We start from the raw sequence: 16,437 nt of genomic DNA, 5'->3' as shown, positions 1-16,437 counted from the left end.
CCACCCCAAAAAATTTCTGGAATTTTTCGGCCTCTCGGATTCGTTCCCGGATTCCCCAAAAAGTAGATTGACACCTTAATCTACTTTTTGAAAAATTTGTAACCTATAAATTCATTCCCAGTTATCTGTCTGTCTTCCATTAATCTCCAGAACGGAATCAGATAGATGAAATCCAAGACCAGATATGGAAACCTTAGGGGTAGAATGCCCCGATGACCTATATTCGAACTTCCGATTTAAATCGAAAGTCATGTTATTTCAATTCAAAACTTTCCCGAAAGGTGTTAGATAGATGACAGGCACGACTCTATTGTTAAAAAGAACATATGATGTACCATACAGGGGCAAGCCACCACCAATTTGAAATGGCGAGCATATATTTTAAATTAAATGAATTAAAAATACGATTAGAAATTGAAACCCGCCATTGTGACCGTGTCACAATAAATAATTACTCATTCGTAATAATTATTTATTATTATTTTAAAATAATCAACTTTAATTATTTAATAATGTAAATATATATAAAATAATTTTTTAATAAAATAAAATAAATTTATTATTTTATTATTATTATTTTTTAACTTTCGTAGCGCCCTCTGCATCACAAAAAAGTTACGATCGTTCGCTGAGGATTGTGGGATTTAGCATCTCCTTTTTTTCTTTTGAGTTGTATGAAACGGTTTTCCAAATGTAACCCAAAATTATCCCTTTTTTTACGATCATAATTCTTCATAATATAAATAGTATAAGTCGCAAAGGTTTCGGCGAGCGTTCTGTTATGGCAGGTGAGATAATTTCCTCCTCTTGCAGTACAAGTAACAAATTGAATGCATTTTAAGTTTGAACTAACTTCAAACTCCAATAGGAAACGGAGATGTCCAATGGAGTTTTTCTCAAGTGAAAGGGACCTTAGATGATGATGTGACCGAAGGTAAATAACACATTTCCCTTCCTTTTTCTTTAAAAATATAAGTGATTATCAATGCTTAATGAGTTGTATATTCATTTCCATTAATATCTGCATTAAATTCGGTTAAGGTGTTCTATATCTGGGCAGAAGTTATGGAGTCGAACTGATCCTGCATTGACTTTACATCGAAACGCATGGCACCACAGGGTTTACGCAATGTAGGGGGAGCTGCGAGTGTGCCATGTGTGGCGTAGAGGAAGTGGCAATCGTTGACCAAAAAGTTGTAACCTCGTCTGGATTTCCCTTACGAGATAGTCGAGTGGTATCTGTACAACAGATGTTGCCGGATGTGATTAACCGTCTTCGGGCCGGAAACCCGGAAGAGTTGTCTGTCGTGAAAAGAGCCACGTAAATGTTCCTTGCGTCGCATTAGTCGGGGTCTCGGAAATGTGGCTTGGCATCAACGAGGCCACTTCTTGCTCTTTTTGGCTCCGACGTCGGCTGCGTTTGCGTTACAAAGCCTGGGCAATGTCAAAAGGCACCTGGGCCCTGGTGCCTACGCGATGCAGAGTGAGTGTGGGATCCTGTTGACCCATCCGGCCCATAAGTTACTTTTACATACTTAGCTCCTATGTACTGTACAGTACATATATTAATATATGATCGAAAGGTAGCGTCTGCCTCTATCCTTTCACATTTTAATTTGAAACGAGAGAAAGTTTTAGCATGTTGAAAACATAATCCTTCTAATGATGATGTTGCAGCTATTTTACGTTTAAAATAAGCAAAAAAAATTGTAAAATTAATTTATTAAAATAACTAGTTAGATCATCCTTCATTATTAAGAATAATCGACTTATTTTCATCTAAATGATGTATTGTAAATTTTGTACATTTCTTTCTACAACCTTGCTGATGTGTGATTACTAAATATTAATACAGTTTATTAGTTTATAGAAAATAATAATAGTTTAGTAAAGTGTTATGAAGTTTAAGAATGTCAACAACATAACTAGAAATAGAAAAATTGTTATGAGGTTTCTGGTGTTATAAAGTAAAATATTCCACATTTTTTTCCACTAAATCGGACAGGTATTTCTTCCTATGGAAAATATACAGTGAACACTTGTAAAAACTATGCTTTCGAGTTTTTGGTACTAATACTGTATATTATACATGTTCAGTTTTTGATATTTGACATACAGTTGACACCATGTACAGTCTGTCTATGGAAAGAATCGACCTGATGACAATGTCACGCATGATGTCACTTCGGTTAAACCAATTAGCACATCCCCTAATAATGTCAACAGTTTTAGCTTAATATGTCAGGCAATATGTGTATTTATGTTCTCTCGCTAGATGGCAGAACAACTTTTCCGTTAATTTTTTTAGCGTGCATTAACCGTAAAGAATCGTGCATTTAACTACTACTATAGGAAACTTCCTCGTATTCCAATATCATAACATGAAGCTTCCGTAACACTGTTTATAATGGTGGTGACATATTTAATAAATGATGAAGAAACCAAAGTAACTTGTCACAACAAAGCAATTAATGGCTGATGTTCATTGGTTAATACCCAAGTTGATTATTTCCATAAACAGACTGTATATAAGTTGAATTGTAGTTTAATCTTTAATCTTACCTCTATCAAAACACATTTGACCTTAATGAAATGTTTAGCAATAAAAAGTTTTCTGACAGACAATTCCCTTTGAATAGTAGTAGAATAAAAACATATTGAATATTGGTACTAATGATAATTCTTTAACTGTTTTTAACTTAAATTAGTATATTTTGTACCACATTACTTAAAATATATGTATCTATGGGTGCATCTGTCAATAGATCAGAGATTCTAGGAAAATAACTTACCTATCGGCATTAAGATAAACTGGAATGAAAAAGTGCTAAGTATGCAAGCCTGTGACGTATTCTGTTTCATATAAAGCAAGCCAGATTATTGGTTTGGTTACTAAGCTGCTATTTAGATATATTCTACATACAAATAACTCAGATTTACAGAAATCTGAAAACTTATTGGTTCACTTATAAAAGACATACAATCTTGTACGTCCTTCTATTTGTGTTGTGGATTTATACTTTAAATAAGTAGTGAAGTTTAATTTTTTTCAATGATATTTTTTTAAATAAAATTAAATATGAATATTTATTCATATTTAAATGAGAGTCAAAATTAGAAGTTAATCAATAAGTATTCTTATATTTAAACTTGTAAATGTATTAAGAACATTGATGATGATATTAAGAAAATTGTGTAGAGTTTAACAAGTTCTCAATTAAGCCAAGTACATATAAGTTAATTTAACTATATAAAATATTAACTTCTGTATGTTATGACAGACATAAAAATATTCTGTTGGATAGTTGTTTAAAATTAATCAAATAAGATTATTTTAATCTAAAAAGTGTATTCAATGTTTAATACTTAAGAAAATTTCTTATACAGTGTAGATTAAAAGTCCCTTGCCAAATAGGGGAGGAGGATGTATCGCAAATTATAAATGGAAGACACTTGGTGACTTTAATGACGTTTAATGCAGTCAGTATGACAATCAGGTTGAGACTAGTGAGAGTATGGAGTGTTTTACACAACAATACTCATTAACACTCATGTTCAAAGCATTGTCCAAGTACTCAATTAGTGTTATACATGATCACTTGTCACCACTGCATGAGTTGCATGTGGAATGTTATACCAAGTCATTATTGTACCAAAAACAATTAAGAACGATGATTACTCCCATTTGGCAAACAACTTTTTGACCACACGGTATAATCAAATTTTAAAATAATTTGGGGCTTTGGAAAAATGAAATAATGTGATTGTCGTGAATTTTATTATTATTATTATCTTTTTTTTTTTTTTTTTTTGCAATAAAGTCGTGAAGTTTCATTTGTCGCTTTTTCTTTCCTTAAGCAAATGTCTGTAGCAGAAGATCGCATCAAAAACACTCTGTTTTGCTTTTGCACTCCTTTCAAAATCTGTATCGTTCACTACAATTTGATCAACAATTTTGGTTATCGTTACCAAACTTTTACTAAGGAAATTTGTAGAGAAATTTTTTGGGTTTTTCATTTTCAGAATTTCTATTTTCCAATTATACATGAATTCCTTGTTCTGCTAGTTCTTGAAGGTTGTCCTTGGTAAGGCTTTCACCAGAAACCTGCAGTAACTCCTCAATATCCTGCTCGTCGACATCTCCTAGTCCTGCAGTATCAATTAGGTTGAGTTTGGTCAACTTAACAATACAGCGATAGGCTCTTCTCATTGAGAATTCTTGCATACCTTCAGCCATAATTTCTTCCACACTTCGTCTGTGCATTTATCAGTTAATTCTTGCCAAGCGAAGCCAATGTTGCCTACGGCATCCATGATGATATATTTTTTCCAAAATTGTACCAACAAACATAGATTTAAAGAAAGTACACCTTTTGCTGATTGGTTCGTGTTCGTAAATAATCGTATTATATACGAATCAATGAAATGCCACAATAATTTAAATCAGAGTAAATTTTGAGCTTTTTTTAGGCTTCAAGTAGACCGTGTTATATGGAATCAGCATTAAGCAGGGTCTTACTGTATTTTTATAAGTAAACTAAATTCAATTGTTTTAAGTTTTTCAATTATTTTCAGTTTCATATTGTTTGTTATTTACGCTACTAAATTTCATTGCAGCGAGATGTTACAGAACAGTGAATCAGATTTTCATAAATTTCCCACTTAATGAATTTTCTACTTAATAATTAATTTATTTGTAATCTAATATTTTATGTATACAGTTATATATGACCTCTTTGTTGATGAAAGGTTACATTTAATTACTCTTTCTGTCCTGTTGGCACTAAGAGGACATTTTCCAAGTCAATTGTGAGTTTGGAAGGGTGCTGAGTGTTAAGAGACATGACTTGGCATCCAGGATAGACCACTGCATCAAAAAATTCCTGGGGTTTTCCAACTGTCTGGATTTAATCCAAGATCCCCCGAACATTAAGCCTAAGATGCCTTAACTGCCATCCAGCATTCAATTTATATTTTCTTCTTTTTGAATGTTAAGTTATACTTTTTGTTTCCGTTTCATAATTTGCGATCTTTTTTCTTTTTACCTTAAATGATTTTTAATGTGTAAAAGCATTCTTGTTAATTTGTATGTATTTAAAAAGAAATTTCAAGAAAAGTAGGCATTAATTACAAGTAAAGTGTAGGCAATATATTTAAAATAAAGTTTAATTATTACAAAATATTAAAACGAACAGGAAATATTATAAAATGTTCAGCCAGCATTCAGTTAAGGAGGTTATTTTGCATCTCTTCCTCGTCTTCATCTCTGCAGTTCAGATTAAGTATTTTTGATATTATTTTCATCTTCAGATTCATTCGTTCTTCTCTGAAAATAATTTCTAGGCATTTTATTTTTGTTCTTTCTGTCTTGTGGACACTAAGATGGTCTATTGTATATATATGTGTGTATGTGTATTTATAACCATAGTTCGGTTTGGCTCATAATAGTATAACCTGGTGGTGAGAGACAGGGCCGAACATACTCATGACAAACCTCCCTTGAAAAATTCCACGATTTCTATACTTCGAAGCACAGAAGAGAATGTGCTAAATTTAAGACGTCCCAATTTTAAATTCAGAAGCGTGAAAAAGTATATTTTGAATTTAAAGCAATACAAAATTGTAAATTGTAGGTGATTTGTAAAGTATTACTATAATTTACTTTCTAATTTCTGTCATATTCTTGATGTAGCGAAACCTTTCCATTCTCTGATTCCATTGGTTGATTTGATATATGATTATTTTCTCCTTTATTAATATAATAGTTTATATTTCAGTCATAAAGAACACTAAGATAACGTATAAAATTTAAAAATCCAATACATAATCTTAATTTATAAATACGTGTCATATCTTATCTTAATAATTTTATAAGCATGTTTAATTACAGATAAAGAACATAAATCTACAGGCACGTGTAACAGTAATAACAGATAGAGGATATCTATTAATTGAATTAAATTTATGGAAAGGTTTACGTATTTAAAGTATATTAATAATAAAAAATTATTAGTTTATTTTAAAATATTTAAATCAGAGAAAGGTTGTACTTATAAGGCAATTAAATTATTAGAGAATTACGTGAGAGAATTTTTTAAATTAAATTTACTGTTCTTACAGTAATAAATATTTTAATAAGTCAGCATTAAACTCAGCCCCCTCTTGTTAATATCTTTAAGATGTTAAGATGATAAATATATTTACGAAGTTTGCAGTTTTAATCATCGTCGGTTACTACTCTACCGGCTGGGGACGCATCAAGTGCCTGCCCTCGTCCTGAAATTTTAATCTTTTATCAAAAAATTGGATCTAGTTGTGCCTATTTATCTTTCCCTGTTTAATTGTAAGTTCTTTACTATAGAAGACAAGTCGTTTATACTTTCACAGTCGTATATGCAGTGTATAAATACAGTGACGTTCTGTAATACTCCTTGGATCTTTACACATTTATACAAAGCATATGATCTAGTATTCCTGCCTTGACCTTTACTTTTTATTAATTTGTTCTCAGAAAAAAAATTTGTGAAATACAATAACATTCACTTCTCTTGATCTCTGCTGGAAGCAGCGCTATCAACTTCAATTACAGTATCTTTACATAGTAATATATTTTTAGAAACTTCAATTTACTTTTTGTGCCAGTATGGGAGTATATTCATTAATTAAAATTGCAAAAGAAGCTTGTTAAAATTAAATATGAAAAATTAATAAATCTCTAAATCACTTTCTACCTTGAATGGCTTACAAAAGAATAGTTTAATTGTAACAAATATTATGTCAATCTGGCAATGCTAATTTTAATCCTTAGTTATGGCAGAGTCTATAGATATATTTATCCACTCTGGTTATGGTTTTGTTTTGATGCTATTACTCTGCGGTTTATTTCTTTTTAAAAATATGAGAAAAACGAAAGCAGTTTTCTTTGGAAGAGAGTAATAAAATATTAGATAATGTGGAAAAAGGAATTGAACAGAAAGGTGTACCCGATGGCCTACTGGAATGCCCACGGTAGAGATTTTATCGAAAAACTTTGATTAAAGAAACAACACACACAAAAACTAGACTTCTTTTAGCAGAAAATAATGACTTCAAGCAGACATAACATTAGAGAAGCAGGATTCCAACTAATCAGTACTACTATATCATTACTTTAGTTGTTCGCCTGTGATATTTTTCGATAATTTTTGTATTATAGATTAATTTTTATTCTATATTTAATAACTCACATTCTGAAAATGCGAAATTTGGTTCCGTATAGCCTATACACCAATAGATAAATTGCATTTTTGCCAAAATATTTTGATGATTCCCTCAATTTCATTATACTGACATTTCCCTGTACTGTGTTTTCTTGATTCCATTGCACATCCAATTTTTCAGGCATCAAAACCCGAAAAAAGTTGGCTTTTGAATGTAATATGTATCCTATATCTAAAATGCAGTTGCAAAAAATTAATGTTTTTAGCCAGTGATAAACACATTCTTTGAAAAGCATTTTATTTTCACGTTTATAGTGCTTCGTGATGTCCACATTTTTGAATGTATTCATTTTATATCGAGCCAGCACTGGTTGGGCTGCAATTTGGAAAAATTGTAGATCTATAAATCCCACCATTGTCTGTCAACATGTCTGTCCGTCTTTAAACTCGAGAAAAGTGTTAGAAAGATGAAGGTCGAGACTGGATGCGGAAAGCTTAGGGCAGGAGACCCCTATTAACTATATATGAACTTTCAGTCTAGACCAGAAGTCATGTGAATACAATTAAAAAATGTTTCTTTTGTCAGTTCTGTCTACATAAAACTCTGAGTAAATGATGATAAATAAGTTGTATTTGAAAAGTAAAGTTGAAATACATTGCTTCCAAAAAGAATGCCACCATTTTAAAATTATTGTAATTGTGTTAATTATCTGAGAAGTATGCGACGTACATCAATTGATAGAGTAACTGTCTGGTTTCATCTCCATTCAAACATCTCATCGTCTACTCTCTCTAGGAAGTGCCGTAAACAAAAATGGCAACTCTGCCATTTTGCGTTGCAGTTTACAGTCAGAATTGCTCGTCGTCGTGCAACACGAGTAATCTGCAGGAGCTGTCGAATTGTGGCTGCTGTGGGAGGAGAGAGACAGCATACGTGCATTAGCAAGCATAAAAAGAATCTGAATGTCGGTTGGTGCATGCATCGAGAAATTGTAATGGATAAATACGATACTCTGACAATTTTCCAACGTTTTAATGTACATTACGATGATCCCTTAATTAATTGAATTAAAAAGTAATTAATAATTCTCTCATATCGTTTTGTTTTATAAGACGAAAACAAACTGTTAATAAGTAAATGGTAGAGGAGTTATTGCTGTAAAATTCCAAACCAGAGTTTATTCATTTTAGTATTTCGATTCAAGGAAAATTACATTAATTCTCTATTTTTTACACAATTGTTTTTGCTGTCTAACATTGTAAACATTTCAATTATATACAATAATTTACTTTTAAAAACAAAACAGAAAAAATATTATATCAACTTTTTCCTATATAGTGAGATAAGGAAAATTTCTCTCTCTAGTCAATGTCATATGTTTCATTTAGTGTTTGATTATTCATCCGAGAAGGAAACTATAAAGAGAAATTGAAATTTTAAACGTTTGTCAATATTTGCTTGTTTGTTAAAAATAAAACTTTGCAGGATTATTTCTGTATATGGGTCGTTTATGGTCAGTGGGGTGGAGCGATAGAGTGGAGTCGTGTGTCATTTCTCGAGTGGGATTAAACTTAATGGAAGTTTTACCCGTTATTAGCATTTACAATTTCTTTAAAAAAACACTCCCATCCTCGTAATTAAGCCTTGCCTTTTTTGTGTTAATTAATAATATGAATATTATTTTTTAATGAAATCTCGTAACATATACATCACAGGCGACTTCGACTTAGTAAATTTATAAGTGCCGGGAAGTTGTCTTATTTTTAGTTTCAACGTTACGGAATTTCTTGAATATTGATTTAATCAACTAATTTTGGAAACAGTGAGTTGCCGTTATTCACCAAATCTGATAATGAACTGTTTGCATACAAGTTGCAATAACAATAATAAATTTGTATCAATTATTTGTTATTTTATAATCTATTTATTAGAAACTTATGATCATAGGATTTATAAAAAGCAACATAGCGAGATAACTCGGGAAAGCTAGGGAAGCGTTAACCAGTAGTTGCTTTTTTTTTTTTTTTTTTTTTTTAATACAGGGTGGTTATAATTAAAGTTGCCCTACTCAGACCTGTCTAGAGCCGTTCTCGTGGACATATTTTGACGAAACTTCGTATAAATGTTATATGGACCATGGGGAAAAGGAAAATGCAAAAAAAAATATTTTGTTTGAATTTTTACCACTAGGTGAAAAAATGGCACGTGAAGAACAAGAAACACAAATGGAAACACACAACATTTGTTCAATGTACAGTCCATTTGCATCAGTCATGTGTTCAAAATGCCTTACAGCATTGTAAGGCGTTTTATTTGTTTCCATTTGTGTTTCTTGATCTTCATGCGCCATATTTTCATCTAGTGGTAAAAATTCTAACTACATATTATTTTGCGTTTTCCTTTTCCCCATGATCCATATAACATATATACCAAGTTTCATCAAAATATGTCCACGAGAACAGACTCTAGACAGGACAACTTTAATTATAACCACCCTGTACCACTATTAAAGATGCATTAAATAATTCAATTATGAGTAGCGTGAACCAAATTTAAAGTGGATTCCTTATAGCAGTAAACAGATTCTGATTGGCCATAAACATTAAGAATTAATAACAAATTTGTAAGCTTATCCTCATTACATGGATATTTGTAAAATTTTTTGTAGTTTATAGAACTAATTCAAAATGCATATAGGAAATTCTCACCTTACTTGTTTTCGTTATAACGTTGTTGAGAAAAGATACGTTTGTAATCGTAAGAAAAATATTTTAAATGCTGAATTTATTATGTTTTACGTTAAAATTTGATTAAGAAAAAATCCTCCCTTGTTAGTACTTATTTATTTCACTTTACTAAACATCATAAAATCCTTCATTCTTGACTGACGTGGCATAGTGCTTATGCAAATGAATTATGTCATATGATGCAGTTTATTTACCGAAACCATTCTTATCGGAAAGTACATTGCTGTTACAGTGGTAATTTCATCGTTCTCTGAATTTCTGTATTTGAAAGTTATATTAAAATTCTTCCACCAGTTATAATTACTTAAAACATTCATATAGTTAAACTCGACCAAACAAACGCCTTAATTAATCGGGCTATAAAGGCTGATATATAAGGCGTTTGTTTGGTTGCGTATAAATGTATTGGGTTTCGGGAAGTTTATTATATATACATAATTAAAGTATGTATTTTATTTAAAGTTGCTTTAAACTAAGATGATATCAGACGTTAAGGAAGGATGCGATAAACTTGGCAAGAATAACATTTTTAGTAATCAAAAATGACTATTTAATAATTATTTCGTGATCTTTTCCATTTATTTATTTAGTTGTTTCCAATATCATAATAAATAGAATGTTTTCATAACAATTACATGCATAGTGCAATATACATTACATAATACTATATTTATGGTACATGTCTCACTGAATTTTTCGTTTCTCTAAATACGAAATGTAGATCGACATACAATTTTATGTGCTGTAATTGTGGCTCACCGGTGGCCAGGTGAAGAAAATTACTAAACGCTAGTTGTGGGTTCATGCCTGACCAAAGAGCATGAACCCATGAGTTTCCTGGAGTTTTTTTCAGGTGTGTAACATCTAAATAGGGGCCAGTTTATCATAGAATATCTTCCTGGGAGGCATGATCTCTCGTGTCATGTTGCCTTATTCCATGAAACTAAACCTATTAGTTTAATTATAACAGTTTCTTTTTATTAATGTGACTTATTTAAGTATATGATTTATATTCTTTTCCAGCATTTTTTAAAGAGGATATTCATTCTGTAACATGTAACTTGCATAACTTATTTAGTAACGTGTTGCAAAAATTAGATTATTGTTTGATAACGTGTATTGTCGACTCATTCTCATTATTTTTCGATAATTATTCTTACAGCGGACATAATATCTTGCGTAGAATTTAACTGTGATGGAGAACTTCTAGCTACGGGAGACAAGGGAGGACGTGTAGTAATTTTTCAACGTGATCCCTTAGTAAGTTTGATTGTTCTTTAAAAATTATTCAAATGAATAAATTCTATATAAATAACTAATTTTAGATTCTGTTAGTACTTAATTATTGTACTGTGATGTGTAATGATGCATATTAACAAATTACTGTTGTTTATAGTAGATATTATCTATATTGAATGATATTTTCACAAATGTGATTATTATTTTTAGTAGCTGTAGCAAATTGGTTATACAACTTTAATGAATATATGCTTACCAAAGGTAAAACATAGCAACCAAGATAAATTATGTTACTATACACTAGAGCAGTGGATCTCAAAGTATGGTCCATGGACCATGAGTTTGTGGTAGATGGTCTCTGTAGCATGGATGTCAAACCCGTGGGCTGCACTGTGGCCCCCCTTAATATTTTTATGCAGCCAACTGCACCTGAAAATTTTTAGGTTTATTCTCATTTATTTTGGTAAAGTATGTCATAAAAATTATTCTTATTTCACTGAATACACTTTAATGTCATAATGACATAGTATTAGTGTGAAAGTTAGCGCGAAATTAGAATTTACCATAAAGGCAGACAGGATACGGTAAAAATAATAATAATTTTATATTTTTTCACAAGTAAACAATTTCGCGTATTTATACATATTCTTAATTGGGAGTTCCAACATCACGGTATGTTACAATAGTATGCGAAGTTACTGCTAGGATAATAGTTCGTTATATCCAAATGTGAGGTATCAATCCCACTCATGACAATATGAAGCCCGACCTTAAAACTAATCTTATACACTAACTTAATAATAATGAAAGGAAAGAATAGAAACAAGAGGACTAAGAAATAATATATACAATAGAAATAGGGATACCTGGAATTTTGTTTGGCGTATCTGCACTGTACATACTGTTGGGTGGGATAACACACGATACTCTCAAAAAATTGACTCTTCATCGTTTTCTTCTTCTATACTTAGGATTTTCCTTTCGCTGTTGTACTTCTGAGATCTCCGGTCATTGCTAACGCGACTCGGAGTGGTCTCACCACGTCCATACACTTTGCAGTCCAGCAAGAGAATGACCCGTCCATTATCTTCTTTTCCTCCGGGTTCTGTCCACTTCCTTGTTTCACATATTTCTCGGAACTGGTCATCCCACCTCCCAAGGGACAGGGATTAGATAAGAAAGTTCTAGAAGGAGTAGAACAATAGGACAAAGGGTAGAGAGAAGAACTAAACTAAACTTAAATTTATATTTACAAAAATATGGCATATAGCCACATTAGAAAACTGTTATGCATGTGGAGTAGTACATACTGTTATGAACAATTCTTTTCGTGCATTAAAAACATCAAAACTGCTGAAAGAAATAGGTTGAGTGATTCCCATTTAACTAACATTCTTAAAATTAAGACTAGTACCATAAAAGCAGATATTAACAATATTATAAAAGGAAGGCAATGTCAAAAATCGCATTGAATTTATTTTTATTTTTTGTGAGTATAATTTCTTTTTTTACAATCAATAATACAGTATTTTTGTAGTAATTATATATATATATATGTTATTAAAATTTGATATTTACATTTTGAACTTTTTAAAAACATATATTTATATATATATATAAAGTACCTTTGTGGCCCACTGTATATACCTAAATTTCTAATTTGGCCCATTAGAAAAAAAGGTTGGACAACCCTGGCCTACAATCTAACTTAGTCATTCTATACTGTGTTATATTGTTACCAAAAAACAAAATACAGGTATACTTCAAGTTACGTCGTTCTCGATTATACGTCATTTGTCAAAAAAGTATATGGAAAAATAAAAATCAAGTTTAAATCATTTTATTCGACTTTACATCCATCCGCCACAAATATTGAAGTCGTAATATCACTAGAAAAACGTTAAAAGCACATAAAATCATATTAAAATATGTACATTTACAGTAAATGTTAATATAATCATCGTAAATCCTAGAGAACGAAACATGAAAGTTGTAACTACACAAGTAAATTCGACTTACGTCGCCTCTCTGGAACCAATTACCGACATAAGGCGAGGTATAACTGTATAAGAGAGTTTGGTAATGAGTATATTTATGGTTTATTAGGTGTAATTAGTAATTTTTACTACATGCATTATGTAAGATTGTTAAATATATGAAAATATCATTCTTACTATAGATAACATTTATAACAATTTTAACACACACACACACACATATATATATAGTTTAAAGTAAAATATGTTGGATAACAATATATCAATCTTATTATGTATATATATATATATATACACAGTCGAAACTTTCGGTGCCTAGAAGAGGTGAATATAATGTTTATAGTACATTCCAAAGCCACGAACCAGAGTTTGATTATCTGAAGAGTCTAGAAATAGAAGAGAAGATAAATAAAATAAGATGGTTAAAAAGAAAAAATCCTGCTCACTTCCTATTATCTACCAATGGTAATTAACAATTTTCTGTTTAATAATAATTAAAGTTGTAAGATATATATATATTTATTTATTTATTTATTTTATTTATAGATAAAACCATCAAATTGTGGAAAATATCGGAGAGGGATAAAAGAATAGACGGAACAAATTTAAAGGACGAATCTGGTTTATTACGTGATCCAACATCGATTACGACGTTACGGGTACCCGTTGTTCGACCAATGGAACTGATGGTAGAAGCTAGTCCGAGGAAAATATTTGCCAATGCCCATACTTATCATATTAATTCAATTTCGGTTAATAGCGACCAAGAAACTTACCTGTCGGCAGATGACTTAAGGATTAACCTTTGGCATCTAGAGATAACTGATCAAAGTTTCAGTATCCTTTTATTATTATCTTGTTTTATTACTATTATTAATGCAATTGTATTATGTGAATTCTTTAACTAAAATAATAGATATTGTCGATATAAAACCAGCAAATATGGAAGAGCTGACCGAAGTTATTACTGCAGCGGAATTCCATCCATTACACTGCAATGTCTTTATTTATAGTAGTAGTAAAGGAACGATAAGGTTGTGTGATATGCGTGCATCTGCACTTTGCGACCAACATGCCAAAAGTAAGTGTTAGAGATTCATTTAATATTTTGCATTTTTATAGTATTAATAACACAAACATAATTTTAGTATTTGAAGAGCCGGAGGATCCGACGAGCAGGAGTTTCTTTTCTGAGATAATATCTAGTATATCCGATGTTAAATTCAGCAACAGTGGACGCTACATGATATCTAGAGACTATTTATCTATTAAAGTTTGGGATTTGCACATGGATAACAAACCAGTCGAGTGCTTCCATGTACATGAATATCTTCGCTCAAAGCTCTGTACGCTCTATGAGAACGACTGCATCTTTGACAAGTTTGAGTGTTGTTGGAATGGCGTAGATAAGTAAGTGAAAATATGTTTGTTTGGTTTTTTTTTCTTTTTGTCTACATGAATTAGGGCTTAAAATATTTCTTCACTTGTAGCTACGTCATGACGGGATCTTACAACAATTTCTTTCGTGTATTCGATCGTTATTCTAAACGAGACATCACTCTTGAAGCATCTAAAGACATAGCCAAACCCAAAACAGTATTAAGGCCAAGAAAAGTGGGTATATCCTGTAAATTTCAGATAAATCTTTCCCGCTTTCATTCTTTAATCTCTTCGCAATTTTTTTTCCGTTAGGTATATACTGGTGGAAGAAGAAAGAAAGATGACATTAGCGTAGACTGCCTAGACTTTAACAGGAAAATACTTCACACAGCATGGCATCCTCAAGAAAACATCGTGGCCGTTGCTGCAACTAACAATCTTTATATTTTCCAAGAAAAATTTTAATTATTAAGGAAAACATAGATAATATTTTTAAATTCGTATAAACTGATCATTTAAAAATAAAATTCTATGTATTATTTTTATTTCATCCACAGCTTCCTTGCTGCAGGCAGCATTCGTTCTTTCGCGACATAATTGGGCCAGAACAGATAGATCAAACGAATCTTAGGTGCCTTTGGCGGCTAATCAGACAGTTCCTATGCCTGCTGCTTGGTGTACGACCGTTTAATTTCGAACGAGCGAATCATTTAGGCTGCTTTAAACACCGAGCAGTGTTAAATGGATGTGAAGTAAATTTGTTTCCATTCGAGGTCTTATCATTTAATAATAAAAGAAAAAAAACAGGTTCATCCATTCAGATTTGTTGTATAAATGTAAATAACTTTCAGGGTATATGTCACATATAATCACAAAAAATCAAAATTGAGTTTGTAAAATATCATTTTCATTATAAAATCATTCCATTTTACGCAATTTACTTCTTATTTTATTTTTTATTTTTTCTCCTCAATATAAAGACTGTTAATTCATCAAACTGCCAATTTATATATATACACGTATATAAATAAATATATATAATTATTTTTTAAAATTGAATCTTATTTTAAAAGTAAAAGGAATTAAGCAATTGCATTACGAGAAATTAAAATTCATGAAAATTGATTACAGACTGCTTAAATATTTTTATATTGATATGCATATTATAATGAAGGATTTGTAAAGTTGCAAATTTGATTTTAAACTACACTTTACAACAAATTCTATCTGTAATTTTTGTTGTTTCGTCCTAAGTTATTTTGGGATTTCTTTTTTAGAAATGATTTTACAAAAAAAGTGCTTGTCGTTCTATCGAAGCATACGACGAAAGTATATTTACGTTTAATTTGTGACAGTATTATTTATGAAATTGTAGCAGTGCAGCAAATGATGTCCAATATATCTTTTTATGTTGACTGAAATAAAGGAAAATTTAAAAAGTATCATTATTGTAAGATATAATGGTTTATTATTATAGTTTTTACAAACTGTGCAAACTTCCCTCCCTTCAATACAATATAAATGATGCATATTGCAAGAGTTAACCACTGTAGGTTGACATCAGATTCATTCCAGTATGCATCAAACAGCACCATCAGTGAACTGACATGCTAAAATGCATTCCGATATTCGTCGAGTTTCAGTGTAGCGAACGACACATTGCACTCTTTAGCATATGGCAAGCTCTGATGAAGCAATATGGCTGCCTCTGTGGTTATATTATTAACACTACTTTTATTACTTGTCTGTACTAACTAAAATGACCAGACATACCAGATTATTCCATTTTTATTTATAAAAAATTTGCTTCATATAGTAAATGTTAAAGGAGAATTCTATGTAGAATAGTCCATCCTAGTAAATTACCACAATGT

The 16,437-nt window shown here is 31.1% G+C and overlaps 1 protein-coding gene across 1 annotated transcript; it reads left to right on the top strand.

The window, feature by feature from the left end:
• Window positions 1-595: 595 nt before the first annotated feature.
• On the top strand, window positions 596-16,005 carry LOC136987320 (protein phosphatase PP2A 55 kDa regulatory subunit-like). Its single transcript, XM_067285046.1, has 9 exons — window positions 596-788; window positions 869-934; window positions 11,110-11,207; window positions 13,483-13,648; window positions 13,730-14,020; window positions 14,100-14,264; window positions 14,332-14,593; window positions 14,674-14,797; window positions 14,876-16,005. The coding sequence occupies exons 1-9, from the start codon at window positions 782-784 to the stop codon at window positions 15,026-15,028; spliced, it is 1,332 nt and encodes a 443-aa protein (XP_067141147.1). The 5' UTR covers window positions 596-781; the 3' UTR covers window positions 15,029-16,005.
• The last annotated feature ends 432 nt before the right edge of the window (window positions 16,006-16,437 follow it).

This window comes from Centruroides vittatus, unplaced genomic scaffold, assembly GCF_030686945.1.
Source record: "Centruroides vittatus isolate TY-2023 unplaced genomic scaffold, ASM3068694v2 scaffold_149, whole genome shotgun sequence".
NCBI lineage: Eukaryota > Metazoa > Arthropoda > Arachnida > Scorpiones > Buthidae > Centruroides > Centruroides vittatus.
The sequence above is the reverse complement of the archived record's forward strand: the minus strand, read 5'-3'. Positions and strand labels throughout refer to the sequence as shown.

Excerpts from the sequence above, each read along its gene's own strand:
- LOC136987320 (XM_067285046.1), top strand. Across the intron at positions 14,265-14,331 it reads TTGCGACCAACATGCCAAAA|TATTTGAAGAGCCGGAGGAT; the intron begins GTAAGTGTTAGA and ends ACATAATTTTAG. Across the intron at positions 14,594-14,673 it reads TGTTGGAATGGCGTAGATAA|CTACGTCATGACGGGATCTT; the intron begins GTAAGTGAAAAT and ends CTTCACTTGTAG.